General features: G+C 32.8%; 2 protein-coding genes across 2 annotated transcripts; both read right to left on the bottom strand.

Annotated features, from left to right (window-relative positions):
• On the bottom strand, positions 1–4,603 carry LOC137718686 (abscisic acid 8'-hydroxylase 1). The gene is made up of 10 exons (XM_068458233.1): positions 4,246–4,603; positions 3,847–4,158; positions 3,259–3,580; positions 2,707–2,856; positions 1,453–1,725; positions 1,272–1,358; positions 923–1,001; positions 716–822; positions 462–583; positions 1–287 (listed from the first exon to the last, which is right to left on the bottom strand). Exons 2-10 carry the CDS (start codon positions 4,095–4,097, stop codon positions 191–193), a joined length of 1,488 nt encoding a protein of 495 aa, XP_068314334.1. The 5' UTR covers positions 4,098–4,158; positions 4,246–4,603; the 3' UTR covers positions 1–190.
• Positions 4,604–7,904: 3,301 nt separating this feature from the next.
• Positions 7,905–10,747, bottom strand: LOC137716759 (probable jasmonic acid carboxyl methyltransferase 2). Its single transcript, XM_068456140.1, has 3 exons — positions 10,640–10,747; positions 9,809–10,489; positions 7,905–8,430 (listed from the first exon to the last, which is right to left on the bottom strand). Exons 1-3 carry the CDS (start codon positions 10,712–10,714, stop codon positions 8,086–8,088), a joined length of 1,101 nt encoding a protein of 366 aa, XP_068312241.1. The 5' UTR covers positions 10,715–10,747; the 3' UTR covers positions 7,905–8,085.
• Between the last annotated feature and the right edge of the window lie 2,919 nt (positions 10,748–13,666).

The following is a 13,666-nucleotide window of genomic DNA, read 5'->3' as shown; positions in this document are numbered from 1 at the left end:
TATTGAAATGATGCCTTCATCTTGAATATTCTGATACATTAAAGCTGATTTAATATGTTCCTAATGGTAATTTTAAATACAGTGTTAAGCTAACTACCCAACATTCAACAAGCAGAAAGTCTGGACCTTGAGATTTTAATCGACATGGAATCAGCTAGGCATCTTATTGCTGATATCTCGGGGTATAATTCTAAGCGATACAGGTCACGGTTACCGGACAGCCACTTTTTAATTTTGAGAAGAGCCCCCATTTTTCAATACTGGAGTCTGCGTCAATCACCTTCCACCTGGATAAGGTTTTACATCAATTAAGAGTTGTAAATAATCATCTTAATTTGTCAATATAATTATGAATTTTGGCATTCCACGTTGATTAATTACTGAATTCTAGCTTGAACCCCTAGCCTCAAATTCAATGATCGATATCAAAAAAGAAGGGAAAAAAAAGTGAGATATGCGACCTGTAAGTAGTGGTGAGGCGGTGGAGAAAGACCAGCATCATGGCCTTGGCCATGTTCATCCCCAGGCATGTCCTCCCTCCCATCCCAAAAGCTAAGAAGCTGTATGGTACTTTTGACTCATCCTGCATGCATGCATGCGGTTTATCACAAAGTCGAATTCAGTGAGTTGCAACTTTTAATCATGTACACATGTTTTAACTTAATTTTAACAAGAAATTAATTGAATGAGGTGAATTATATCCATGCATACGTACGTCAAACCTTGACGGATTGAACTTGTTCGGATCAGTGTACACCGTAGGATCAAGGTGTACTGATTTAGCATCAACATTCACATTCCACCCTCTCTTGATCTTAAATCCTAATGCACCCCGAGAAACACAAATCAATCAACAAGTTACATACACAGACAGACAGAGGGAAAATAAATGAAACAAACATATTTTGTTCAAAGCTCAAACCTTCCATCTCGCAGTCCTCGAGAGCTAGTCTTGGAAACCATGGCACGACAGAAGCCAACCTTAGGGATTCTTTTACCACCTAATTGACACACCCAACTCATTTGTTCAATCAATTAATAAACGAAGTATATCAAGAAACATGTTGTTTTAATAGTTGCGAGTCTTCAAGAACAAGCATATGACCATCTGATCAATTGGCATGAGTCTCCACTCTAAAGAGATCCACATGTGTATGCAGACGATAATTATTGATTAAAGAAAAAAATAATAATCTTAGAGAAAGTTGTTTCTAGGTTTGTTAAATAACACAAATGCCAAAAGTGAAGTGAGTATTGTTGATTAATAGTACCTTAGAAGCATACGGCATGTCGTTAATGCTCTCCAGTGTTAGAAATGACTTTGAAGAAGTTTTTCTCGCCAAGTCAAGTTGTTCTTTCTGTTTCAATCAACAAAAAAAAGTAGCATATTATTCACTAATACAACTATAAACAAAATTAATAAGAGAAAGTGAAGCCTTAACTCTGACTTACCATAAGAGTGTGAAGCACTTCTGGGTTCTCGTCTAAGAATTTGACCATCCATGTCATTGCACTGGCTGTTGTATCCTGACCTGCAATGATCATGGTTAATATATTGTCTTTTATCTCTTCATCTGTTAGCTGCCGGGCAGTAGTGCCTGTTTCGCCACATGCTTTTTCATCCTCTGTCAAAAGCCGCTGCAAAAGATCTTCACACTTAACTTCTAACCCTTTTCTCCTTTCACTAATTGCATCCCCAATTATTCCCATGATTTTCTTTCTAGCCTGAATCATACAGTTTGAGCCTGGTTAGGTTTTGAAATTTAGGCCTAGAAGCCCATAAAGATGAATACACAGCCCAATTATGAGATATTTTGGGCCTTTTTTATATTTATTTTTTGAGTACTGGAGCAGTATTGGAGCAAATATTTCATGTGTAGGGGGCTCTCTCACATACATGGAAAATTTAAACTCAAAACATGAGAGATTGAATTAATTTGCATAAAAATTAAAAGACCCCAATTTCAATAAAGAAAACTAAAAATATTGTACAAACCTAGGAACCCGAATATGAGGTAAAGAGTACGCAAGAAATTTTTTAAAATATAACTTAAAGCCAAAGAAAAGTTGATAAAATGAGGAGGGGAAGTGAAGACTGCACTTCTATAACAGGGATGAAGAGAAAAATAAGGCTGACTTGGAATGGAAAATAGTTAGATTGAGAAAACACTTGAAAAGGGTATTAGACTGATATGCAGAAACAACATCTACAATACTAGCAAGGAAAAAAAAGCAGGATGGGCGAGGGACCATTCCGGCCCCTTAGAGCATCTCCAACAGAGATGTTAAATTGTCCAAATCAGCAATAACGGTAACAAAAGACAGCATTAATGTTTTCCAACCGAAAAGCCAAATCTGATGTGGCATGACATGGATTGACATCTCTCCCCCTTGTTGCCAAATTTGATAGCATCTTCAAATTTTTTTTAATTAATTATTAAATGCTTTTTATTAATTTTTTAATTAATTTAAAGCATTATCATTTTTTTTTTCATTCCCAATACAAAGAAAGTACATGAATTATTATTTTATGTTTAAAATTTGACATATCTATTGGAGAACAAAAGTTTAAAAGATGTCAAAGTACTATGTAAGCCTTCAAATTTAAATTTTAGATTTAAAATTTGACATCTCCTTTGAAGATGGTCTTAGTGGCTCCGCCAAGGGAGGAAGGATTCAAACGCGTAGTTGAATATAGTATTTTACCTGAAGTCCTTTGTAAAACCCAGTCCTCGGTAACCTTAAGGGGAATGATAACATCGCTTCACAAACATGAGCCACCTCCTTTTGCAACACCTCTAGTTCGTATCCGCGTTCCACGCTTATCAACATCTTGCACATAGCTTTGCAGGTTATCTGCTCCAAAATGAAACTTACATCAAATACAATATCAAATAGTAATCACAAAAACTAGCAAACCATGATCTGTTTTGAAATGCTTTCTGAATGTATAAATTAAAGCACTTTAATATAACCCAAAACGCTTGTGACAATAATAGAAAACGTCAAGTATTAATGAGTGATTTTTCAAGAAACAATTAATTTTTTATTATAAAATTTCACAAGCTTTAAAGAAAGGCCCTTGTGAATATAAATTATTTCCTTGAAAGTATTCATTCAGTCTTCATTATGCCAAGCAGGACAATTTAAGCTTTGTGTGCCCGTGACACAGCTATAGACTTATAGTAAAGGTTTGGAAATTTGATACAGAAATGGAAAATCGCAAGTTCTGAAGAAATTGCATTATTTGTATGTTACCTTGAGTGCTTCATCTTGTATGACCACACAGCTTCTATGCTCCCACCCTCTCAGAGCATCAACAATGAGTTCATCAAACTGTTTGATAAAAACTGACAAAGAATTGGTAGAAAACAAGTTGCTTAGCTGCCCACGAATTAGTTTGTGGTGTTGGTGGGAAGCACAGAGGAGGCTTTGATTTCCCACTAGCGCAGCAATACTTTTCATGTACCTCTTGCTGAATCTCCCCAAGTCATTGTTTAAGACTGCCCTTGCTGACTCCGTGCTTGAAACGAAAACATGCGTCTCTCCGAATATGTTGGTCCTAAAGCAATTTCCATGCCTGCACTTACAGAAATTACGGTGTTGAAGAATACAAGAATCTCACGTTGAAAATTGATAAAATTGAATATAACTTAATTATATTGAGCAGTTTCACTTATAATTACATTTATACTAAAACTTTTTGTGATGAACCACATACAGTACAAGTGGCGAGTTACAAATTAGAGAACAACATAATTAGTGTGGACCGTTGGCCTGTTCGTTAACAGAAGAAATTATAGAGTAAAGGGTAGATCATGCACTCAAAGAGAGAGGTATTATTACCGGAGATGGCGAAGACGGACAAACTCGTAAAGCCCTTTACCACTGTTCAGGGAAGCCATGAACTTCAGGGTTTCTCCGATGAATGGTAATCCTCGGCTGCCTGGAGGAATATCAGCCGTTGATATGTCGTGATTTGAGCAGTTCACTGACTTGATAATTTGATAAAGCAGACATGACAAGGCACCTAATACTACTACCACGGCGTAACAACCAAAAGAATAATAAGCTTCTTGTGGTAAACGGGAAGACATGTTTATTCTTCTGCTACCTTGTTGTTCTGCAGATTTTGAGTAACTTGGTAGGTAGAATGATCTGAAAATTTTATGAAGAACTGAACTCTTGAATTATAAGCGAGAGACATCAACGTACGAGGAAAATTGAATTTTAATGAGTACTTACATGCACTGAGTTTCAACATATATTTGAGTCACAGATAGATTTAATTCGACCGACTTTAGTGACTCAATTTAAGTTGTTGGATAAAACAGGTGTTAACGTTGAGTGGTTGCTGGTGTGGAATAAAAAATGGAGGAAAATTGGGTTGGTGTTTTGGCCGACATGGTTTGATGCGATTTTGAAATAAGGTCCCAAGGTATAACGACAACCAGACAATTCACTTAATCGATTTGGCCGCTCAAATTTGTGCGCTATCTTTTGTAATTATTGATTTGTCGAAAGGTTTTGGCATGAACGCCATTGAGGGTTGATACTCCATACATTGAAATTGCACCCAAGAAGCCTATCCTTTGGCACTAAAACGCCATCAAGGTGCTGCTATCAAATGTATTGTGTTACTAAACGCCTCTTTATTAATTATTGACCACATGAATACAACTAATTAGAAGCAATAATAGATCCCACATATATTTTAGATTGTTCACATGAAGCAATCATGGTTATCAAATTTCTTTTTTCTTTTTTTTTTAAAAAAGAAAATTCAGGTTTTTATAAAAAGAAATTAAAAAAAAAAAAATTTTACCACGTGGCATATATGTGGCAGCCACATTAGCACTTAATAGACTAATGGATGGAAAATGTAATGGAGGTATTATTTTGAAATAAAATAGTATTTAAGTTATGAAAGTGAAATGTGAAGATGTTGTAAGGAATTGAAATAAACCCCAAACCTGAGGTATGAAAGTGTAATTTATCGATAAATAAAACAATAAACTCAATTATTGCCCCATATAATAACATGCAACATGCTCAACACGGCTCTGCATATTATTTGATTACACAAATATATGTTTTAAAGCAAATTATTTCTTCGTTTATTGCAGAAATCAAGGAGAAGAGAACTAGGGCAAGGCGGATGATGAAACAAAGAGATAAATTGACAAAGAGTCTTCCTTGGTATAACTTCTCAACTCTCAATCTTATTCGTTTATCTGAATTCTCAATCTCAAAAATTTCCTCCTGTTAATCTTAATATTTTTAGTTTGTATCGCTTTTAGATTAATTCAAAAGGTTGTTCATGTTCCCCTATGCATTAGTTTATTTTAATTAATTTAGTAGAAATTTTCATTTTTATGTTCATTCTGCCAATGAGTTTATATTAATTAATTTAATAAAATTTTCATTTTTTATTTCTAGGTAATTGAATGAGTTCCTGAAACAGAGTCCTATTCATTTGGTCTGCATTCTCCTCATTTTCTTTTGGTTTAATAGGCTTTGGTGCAATCATTCTGTTTGTATTTACAATAGGTTGCCTTTCTATTAACTTCTTTTTTATATACTAATTTATTAGTTAAATAATGGTTACTTATTTTGTAGAATTTAAGGGGTGGGTGGATTTTCAGCTTCCTGTTCTAGGTGGGGGGATTTTAGTTTCACTTTCCATTTTAATATGATGGTTTCCATTTTATATTGATTACTTATGTAATGCAAGGTGGATTTACTCATTAATCTTGAGTGGCGAAGATATGGCTATCAAGTTTTTAAGGTACACTAATATGTATATTTTGTTATTTACGGTTTAATTTTATTAAGGTATTGTATCGGATACAAAATGACACTAATTCCATTTTCAATGTATATATATTAAATCAAATTTTATTTTAAATGTAACTGATGCTTGCAGGGATTAATAGTTCTTAGTCCCACCTTGCTTCAACTGAAGTGATCCGCATTGCTATAGCATACTTTGGTTGCCTTTTGTTTCAAATTGCTACCACTCAGAAATTGGAATTGTCACAAGTTTGGTTTACTAATGCTTGGAATAGAGATGGTTTCAGGGAAGAAAAGATGGAGTAATACTTTGCACAAGCAGCTTCAAGGGAGAGGTGAAACATGCATTGGCTAGCATGTATGTGGATGTTGGTTTCTCCACAACCAATGAGTCTTCACAAGAAATGAAGAAATGTTGTGTATAAAGATATTTTGTATCTATCTAATTTAGGATCGCTGACTTTTTTGAATTTTTGTACTTAATATGATGGGTAATCATCTTCTTTTTTGTTTTTGTAATTTGTCTTGTGACGGAAAAAGTAAATAGAAAGTTAAACTATCCACTTATATAAGTACATTTAAAATTAATCTGTAACACAAACCATTACTTTACGCAAGTGAAAGCAAAAACATGACAAATTTTTAGGACTTGCATCATAAAGAAAAAGTTTATCACTTGCGTAATACATTAAACATGTCTTTTCAAAATGCAATGAAGAATAACTAATGCAAGATAACTTTAGGGGCCATAGTAAAAAAAATCCTCTCGCAAGCACGATATGATTATATTTGTCGTGATTAAAATTTGATTTTTCTCCTTCTTAGCTTGTTGTGACTTAATATTCAAATGATTTTCATCGAATGACTATTCATCTATTGTATTTTCATGTAAATGAGGGGCAAGAAAGTTCTATGGAAAAATGGCGGTTCGATTCGATGTTGTTTAACGGGGAGTTAGAATACAGGTGTAGGCTAAGTAAATCAATGGACAGTCTTGGTCCTTTTGAAAATACCAGTGTAAGTGAAGATCCAATTTTAAATGATATGGATAAAGACATTTTCAATTTTAGCGACAAGTCTAATTACAGTAATGTTGATCATTTAGTCGGCGACAGATACATTCGGAATTTCATATCTGATGACACTTTTTCGTTAGGGATAGTAAGACAGAGACAGAGGGGGCGCACCGCAGGGAGAGAGAGAGTAGGGAGAGAGATGTGTTTGTAGAGCATGTATTATTCCCCTTACGCAGTGCCTTTATTTAAAGTAATAAGGGAGAAAAGAATCCTTCTCCTCCAAGGAATACAAGTCATAATAGGGAAGAATAACTAGAATCAAATCTAATCTAGGATTTACACAATTACACTTAAATACAAAGTTTATAACATAGCTAACATTTTTATTATGTTATTTAAATTTATTGTTGACACGGTTTTTCTTTAGTTTTGAGGAATGCGATAAATAATTTTAAAATATTATTAATTTTATTATTCGATATGTTTGTATATGTTGGTGACTAGTTGGACTTCAAGTTTGCAATTTTAATGTGATCTTTTTTTAAGACTAAGGGTTAGTTTTCTCTTTGTGCCGTTTATTTCCTTAGTTTGACGATAATTTAAATGGCATATTCATATGTGACTTTTTTTGCTATCATGTGGACATAAAGTTCCTTTTTTTTTTTGTGGCATTTTTGATACGGGAGATTGATCATGAACATCATGTTTATCTTCATTTCATTTATGTGCTTTTCTCTTTTTAGGTTGAGAGGTTTGCAGCATCTTAATTTAAATCTAACGGTGCAAAAGTTTGTACAAATTTTTAGTCAAAAAAATTAATGTAAAAGAATGTCTCTTGACAAGTACAAACATTGTACATCGCGCTTAGCACATTGTAACTATAATAATGTCTTTATGTGTGAACAAAGGTAAAAAGAAAAAATAACTCTACACACCGCGCGTAGCGATCCCATGATGTAAAAAAGGCCTTTTGCACCCGCATGAGCGCGTGCAGAAAGACTAGTAAATTATTATTATCTCATTCAATACAATATCATTTCTAGTCATTTAACATAGTCGCAGTAGTTTTATAAAAAAAAGTTTACCAAACCATCATACACTGTTTTTTATTTTAATAAAAGCACTTTCATAAGAAAAACTTATTAAACACTCAACAACTTTATTTTGCAGTAGTTTATTCTCACAAAAGAGTAGAAGCAAGTTTTTAAAAAAACATAGCAATACCAAACTAGCCTTTAATTTGTGGGAAAAAAAAAGATGGGAAAGATAAGAAAATTCAGTCATTTCTAATGACTGAAACAACCAAATTGATGTTCTTGGTTCTAGATTTTGACAAGTGATCGGCGACGAGCTCAGCGTACCGACGAAATAGATCATCCATGATATGTTTTCCAAAGTGAGATTCAATCATCGACTCAACCACAGCTCTTACAGTCTTGGCCACTCGCTGCCCACTAGCTACGGCAGATATTTCTGCACCACCATCCCAATCAATTTCAAAGGCTTCAAGGCGGTCCATTGTAAATGATCCTTCTTTTTCTAACTCAAATTTCAATTGCTCTTCACTTGGGGCATAGTACGGAGCGTTGAATGAATCAACCTTTTCCTCTTCAATGAGACCCTATAACATTGCATATACCATATGTTAGTAGGCAACAAATTATAAGCTAGTGTTTGTACACGCTAAAATATATTTGTTTAGGAAAAATAAGAAAATTATTTGGACACATAAAATACATTTACTTAAGTTGTTTAGGGATAAAATCCTTGCAACTCATGTTTCTTAAACAAAAATCCATATAATTTTAAACATCAAAATAAAATCCAAATGTCAAATAAGCTTACCATGTAGACAAATAAATGACGTATTATCACAAATATTTCCAATTTATGCCACAACACACACTAATCATTGATGACACAATGAACCCTGCATGGAAATTCGTATTATATATTAACAATATAGATGTATATGCCCAGTAGTAATATATATTCTGACAAAAAAATTAAAAAATTGTAAATTAATTTACCTATATTTTGCAGATTCATTAGTTTAATATTTAGTCAAATAACATTCTTATATTTTGTAAGTAAATGTATTACTACGTATATTAGGCATTTTTATTGGTGTTAGAGATATGTGTTTACATAATATATATATATATATATACACACACACACATGTAGGTACATTAGTTCTGTTATTACTTAGCAGGTACACTGATATTCTTAGCAGAAAGTAATACACATTATTTGTTTTATATAATCATGTTTTAGGCAACTCATAAAAGACATAGAGACGTTGTCTTTTAATTTTTTTAAATAATTAAGATTTTTATTTTTAACCAATAGGTGCATTAAGTCTGAAATTTATTGTGGAGATAAAAACATCCAAGTTTATTCCTACATCAATAGAATTCAAATGCCAATAATACACGTTACAAGCAATAAAACCTCTTTCCATTTTATTCCTACATCAACATACAAAGTGCAATACTGACATAGTTGAGGGTACTTGTGGGAACCTAAAAGATATGACACACGAGCTTAATTAGGTAAAATGGTTGGGTGAATTCTAGTCATTGAGTTGTAGTCAAGAAAATAAACTTCATTGGGTTTTAATTAGAAAAATTTGAATTTCATGGACCAAAGTTATATATTTAGCATTGCTAATAAAAATTAATAGAGAAAAAACGGATTCTTCATAAGTTAGTCTATAAAACTCCGTTCATAATAAAAACACACACTTGAATATCATTTTAAAGAAGAAGAAAAATAAAATGTAAACTCAATTGTTATTACACAATCAACTATAACTGCGCCCAGCTTAAATAGTTGATAGGCCATTTCTTCGAAGGTTTGATTCTTGGAATTATTGTTTCTCAATAACAGTAAATTTGTAGTAAAAAAGTTGAATTACTAAGAAAAAATTTCTTAGGAGATGAAGAGAACTAACAGAAACTTAAAACTAAATATTGCATATTTATCTATGTATTTACCTCTGAAACCATGCTCATTAATGCATGAGCGAGGAGTTCCCATTGGTAGCAACTCTCTTGAGTTGATGGGTCAGAGGACGACCTGCCCATGAGTGACAACACCATTCGTCCTCCACCTACTATTTCTTCAGCCCTGGACTTGAGAAATAGCAAAAAGTCCTTGTGAAATTGAAGCGAATATGCTTCCAAAACGCATTGAGGGCTGGTCTTAGAAATGTAAATCTTTCCTTTGTTCAATGCTTTGCCAGCTGCCTGGCAATCCAGCCCAGGAGGGACTTGAGAGAGCCAATGAAGACTAGAAGAAGAGTGCACGAAATGCAAACTCTTGGCTGGAAACAATCTGCCGTAAAACGAGCCTGGCACGGCGGAGATAAAGAAAGACCCGAATCCATCACCTTTTTCTTCCTTCAGTTGGTTATAGAATGCCCGGAGTGACATAAAAATGGTGTTGAAGTCGTTGCTAAAGAGGTCGTTTAGAAACACTCTAAACTCTGTGGATGATGATGAGCAACTTGTGGCATGTATGGCATCAATTATTATGGAGATGAGTAGTAAGGTGTTTGGTCCAGATGAGCAACCCAAATCAGCTATTCCCATGCTCCCAATTGGTGCTATATTTGAGCACAAAATTTTTTGTACAGCTTCATCAATGATTGGCTTTACGACGGATAATATTTTTCTCTACAACAAAAATAAATAATTAGATTAATCAATCGAGATCCATGTAAAAAAAAAAAAACAATATTAGTTGATTTTGGCTAGTTCTGCTCGGCTAATGTCCTTTGTTATCATTGGGTGATGTTGTTGTTGGAAGTAAAAAATAATGTGTACCTGAACTGTAGAGTTTTGAGCATAACTAGTCTCGCCATTGCCTTGGTTCATGTGAAGTATTTGCAGCACCTCCATCTCTCTCTCTCTCTCGCAGCAGTCCAGAGATCGCTGTATGCCTATAGTTTGTTACTTATGAAACCTTGAAGTGATGTTGGTGGTGGATATATAGACTCCATTTCGGGCAATATTGTTGCTCACCAAAGTCGTCGTGATGGTTGGTGAGGCTCATAACCTTATTTATCTTAACAATTAGTAAAGATCGTAGAGGGAAGCTTGAAGGGAAAGAAAATGAATTTCTATATTTCACATACCAGTTTTACAATACAATCTTATCTAAAATACAAGAATATAAAGGAAATGAATATGTTCTATATTTTACATAACCAATTTTACAATACAATCTTGTCTAAAATACAAGAAGAGAAAGAAAATGAATATCTTCTATATTTCACACAATCAATTTTACAATACAATCGTATCTAAAATACGAGGAAAAACTATTTATAGTCCACAATTCAAGTACATTGGCATAAGACTGAAGCTATTGCTTATGTGGCATAGCTGACATGGCATACTTATAATTTATCACTATTAGATAAATTTAAATTTTGAAATTTGTGTAGCTAATGGATAGACAAAAATTTCAAAATTAAATTCATCCAATGATGATAAATATGGTAGTGAGCATTAACATCACTTAAGGGTAATGAGTATAAATACACCACATCTTGGGCTATGCAGCAGAGAGATTTTCAATGTGACCGGAATAGAGGCACATACAGTGTATGTTATTATACAAATGTAGAGATATTTAAAAAAAAATTCTCTCAATTTACATAATAACATATCTTCTATCATGTCATATTCCAAACATATTGAAAAAATTATCTCTGCAACACTGCAGCACACAAGTAATAATTAATACTACGTACTACATGTGGAACCACATGCATGCATTCTAACCTAACGTTAATAAAACCTAAGGCCAACAGCCAGACAAAACTCTACCTTATCTCTTTCAATCCCCAAAATAGTGAAAGTATTTACCTATATAATAGAATCAGCTGATCGTAAATAGAATTGAGGATCTGTTATTAGAAATTAAGAATGCAGAGCCGGTTGTGAGGTTTCTGAAACTCAGGAAAAAAAAAATTAAATGGTGATCTTTTTAGACAAAATGTTCCTTCTTTTTTTTTTCTAAATAAACAAAGATAATAATTATAAAAATCTTGAATGTCTTCTTTGATATTTGTACTAATGCTTAGTATTATAATAAAATCGGCATCGTTGTTTCTAAAAATATCTCAACAATTAACATGGAGAATCGACAATTTAATTAACTAATAATTATAAAAATCTCGAATATCTTCTTTGATATTTGTATTAAATATTAATGCTAATATTATAATAAAATAGCTATAGTTATTTCTTAACAAAAATTTCAACAATCACCACAGAGAATCGGCAATTTAATTAACTAATAAACAGAACAATAAGCTTGGAATATTGGATTTAATTTTTTTTTTTTCAACGCGAAACTTCCAATCTCAATTGTAAAGACCATAATCTCTGTAATTATACAATATATGATACAGTTACACAAAATTGATTGATTAATAAAATTAATGAATAAATAAAACAATAAACTCATTTATTGTCCCATATGATATGCAACATGCTTAACAGTTACAAGAAAATTTAAATGCTGAATATTAAATGAGTGGAAACAGGAATCCATAAAAATAAACGACCTATAAAAATTAATAATGCAACAATAATTTTTTTTTTTTTTTGAGAAAGAATAATAAAATTATTTGGACACGTAAAATTTGCATACTAAAGGATGTATTCAATTGAGATTTTTAGGGATTTTAATTCTTTTAATGAATCTAGGGGTATTCAATGAGGATTTTAAGTGATTCTTTGAAATTGAATCATGATTTTAAGATAGTTTATTAAAATCTTTAGAAATCTGAGTGTATTCAATTAAAATTTTAAAGAAGTTTATAACATTTCAGGTGTATTCAATTATAATTTAATTTTAAAGAATTTCAAAAAGTTGAGGAATTAGAGGGAATTGAAGAGATTTTGTATTGTATTTTAAGTATTCACAAATCTCACTCCTTCCCATGAGATTTAAAGGGAATTGAATTAAAATTTTACATGAAATCTCTACAAATCAATTAAACTCCATAAAAATCTCTCCAGTTCTCAATTGAATACACCCCAATTCTAATAGAAACCCAACCTTGCATTCTATGCCGGTTCTCCAATGTAATCACGAGTGCCACAGTCCTATAGTCTTGGCTGTTAGGAGGTTTGCTTAGTCACTAAGATTCCAAGTTTATATGTATATATAGGTCATATTCCTTGCAATGACTAAGACAGTGAAATACAATCCTCTTTTCTCTACTTCTCCGCTTCTCTTCTTCTTTTCCTTCATTTCATTTCTGTTGAAGCTTCTGCTGCTGCACTGTTTTGACTCATCATATCAAATAATATATTAGTAGATGTGTTAGTTTAAGTGTCTAAATAGCATCATCTTACAAGAAAAAAACTATATGCAAAGAGTAATGGTAAACTAATTTTTTAGATTAAATTTACAAATCATATGATGTGTCACCAATAAAAAATAAACACGTTAATTAACACTTAAGTAATAATTTAATTATTAACAACTATGTCATATGCAAATCATATAGTTTATCACCAATAATCGCAATCTGCGAGCTGTGACCAAAAGAACTTAACAATCGCAATCGGTGGCTCAACCGAAAACCCAGAGCCTAGCTATTGTTTGTATATGTTGAATTTATGATGCATGTTGTTGGGTGTACCGACAATATTCATATTTTAATTCTTCCTATATTTTGTCGAAAACTTGAATTTTCACCACCATGCAATTGCCACCTAATGACGCATGCAAAAGTTTCTAACTAGAATGCAAACCACCAACTTTCCTTTGTCACTGCTTGAGAGCCTTTCTCACCGTCTCGTCTAAGTGTTTGTAATTATGTCATTTTTCGT

Source organism: Pyrus communis, chromosome 15 (genome assembly GCF_963583255.1).
Source record: "Pyrus communis chromosome 15, drPyrComm1.1, whole genome shotgun sequence".
Lineage (NCBI taxonomy): Eukaryota > Viridiplantae > Streptophyta > Magnoliopsida > Rosales > Rosaceae > Pyrus > Pyrus communis.
The sequence above is the reverse complement of the archived record's forward strand: the minus strand, read 5'-3'. Positions and strand labels throughout refer to the sequence as shown.

Bases quoted from the DNA above. Each gene is read 5' to 3' on its own strand.
- LOC137716759 (XM_068456140.1), bottom strand. From the start codon at position 10,714: ATGGAGGTGCTGCAAATACTTCACATGAACCAAGGCAATGGCGAGACT. The intron at 10,490-10,639 runs GTACACATTATT...TTTTTGTTGTAG, and splicing joins CTCAAAACTCTACAGTTCAG to AGAAAAATATTATCCGTCGT. The intron at 8,431-9,808 runs GTAAATACATAG...GCAATGTTATAG, and splicing joins TAATGAGCATGGTTTCAGAG to GGTCTCATTGAAGAGGAAAA.
- LOC137718686 (XM_068458233.1), bottom strand. From the start codon at position 4,097: ATGTCTTCCCGTTTACCACAAGAAGCTTATTATTCTTTTGGTTGTTAC. The intron at 1,726-2,706 runs GTAAAATACTAT...TGTATGATTCAG, and splicing joins GGTTTTACAAAGGACTTCAG to GCTAGAAAGAAAATCATGGG. The intron at 1,002-1,271 runs GTACTATTAATC...TGTGTCAATTAG, and splicing joins ACATGCCGTATGCTTCTAAG to GTGGTAAAAGAATCCCTAAG.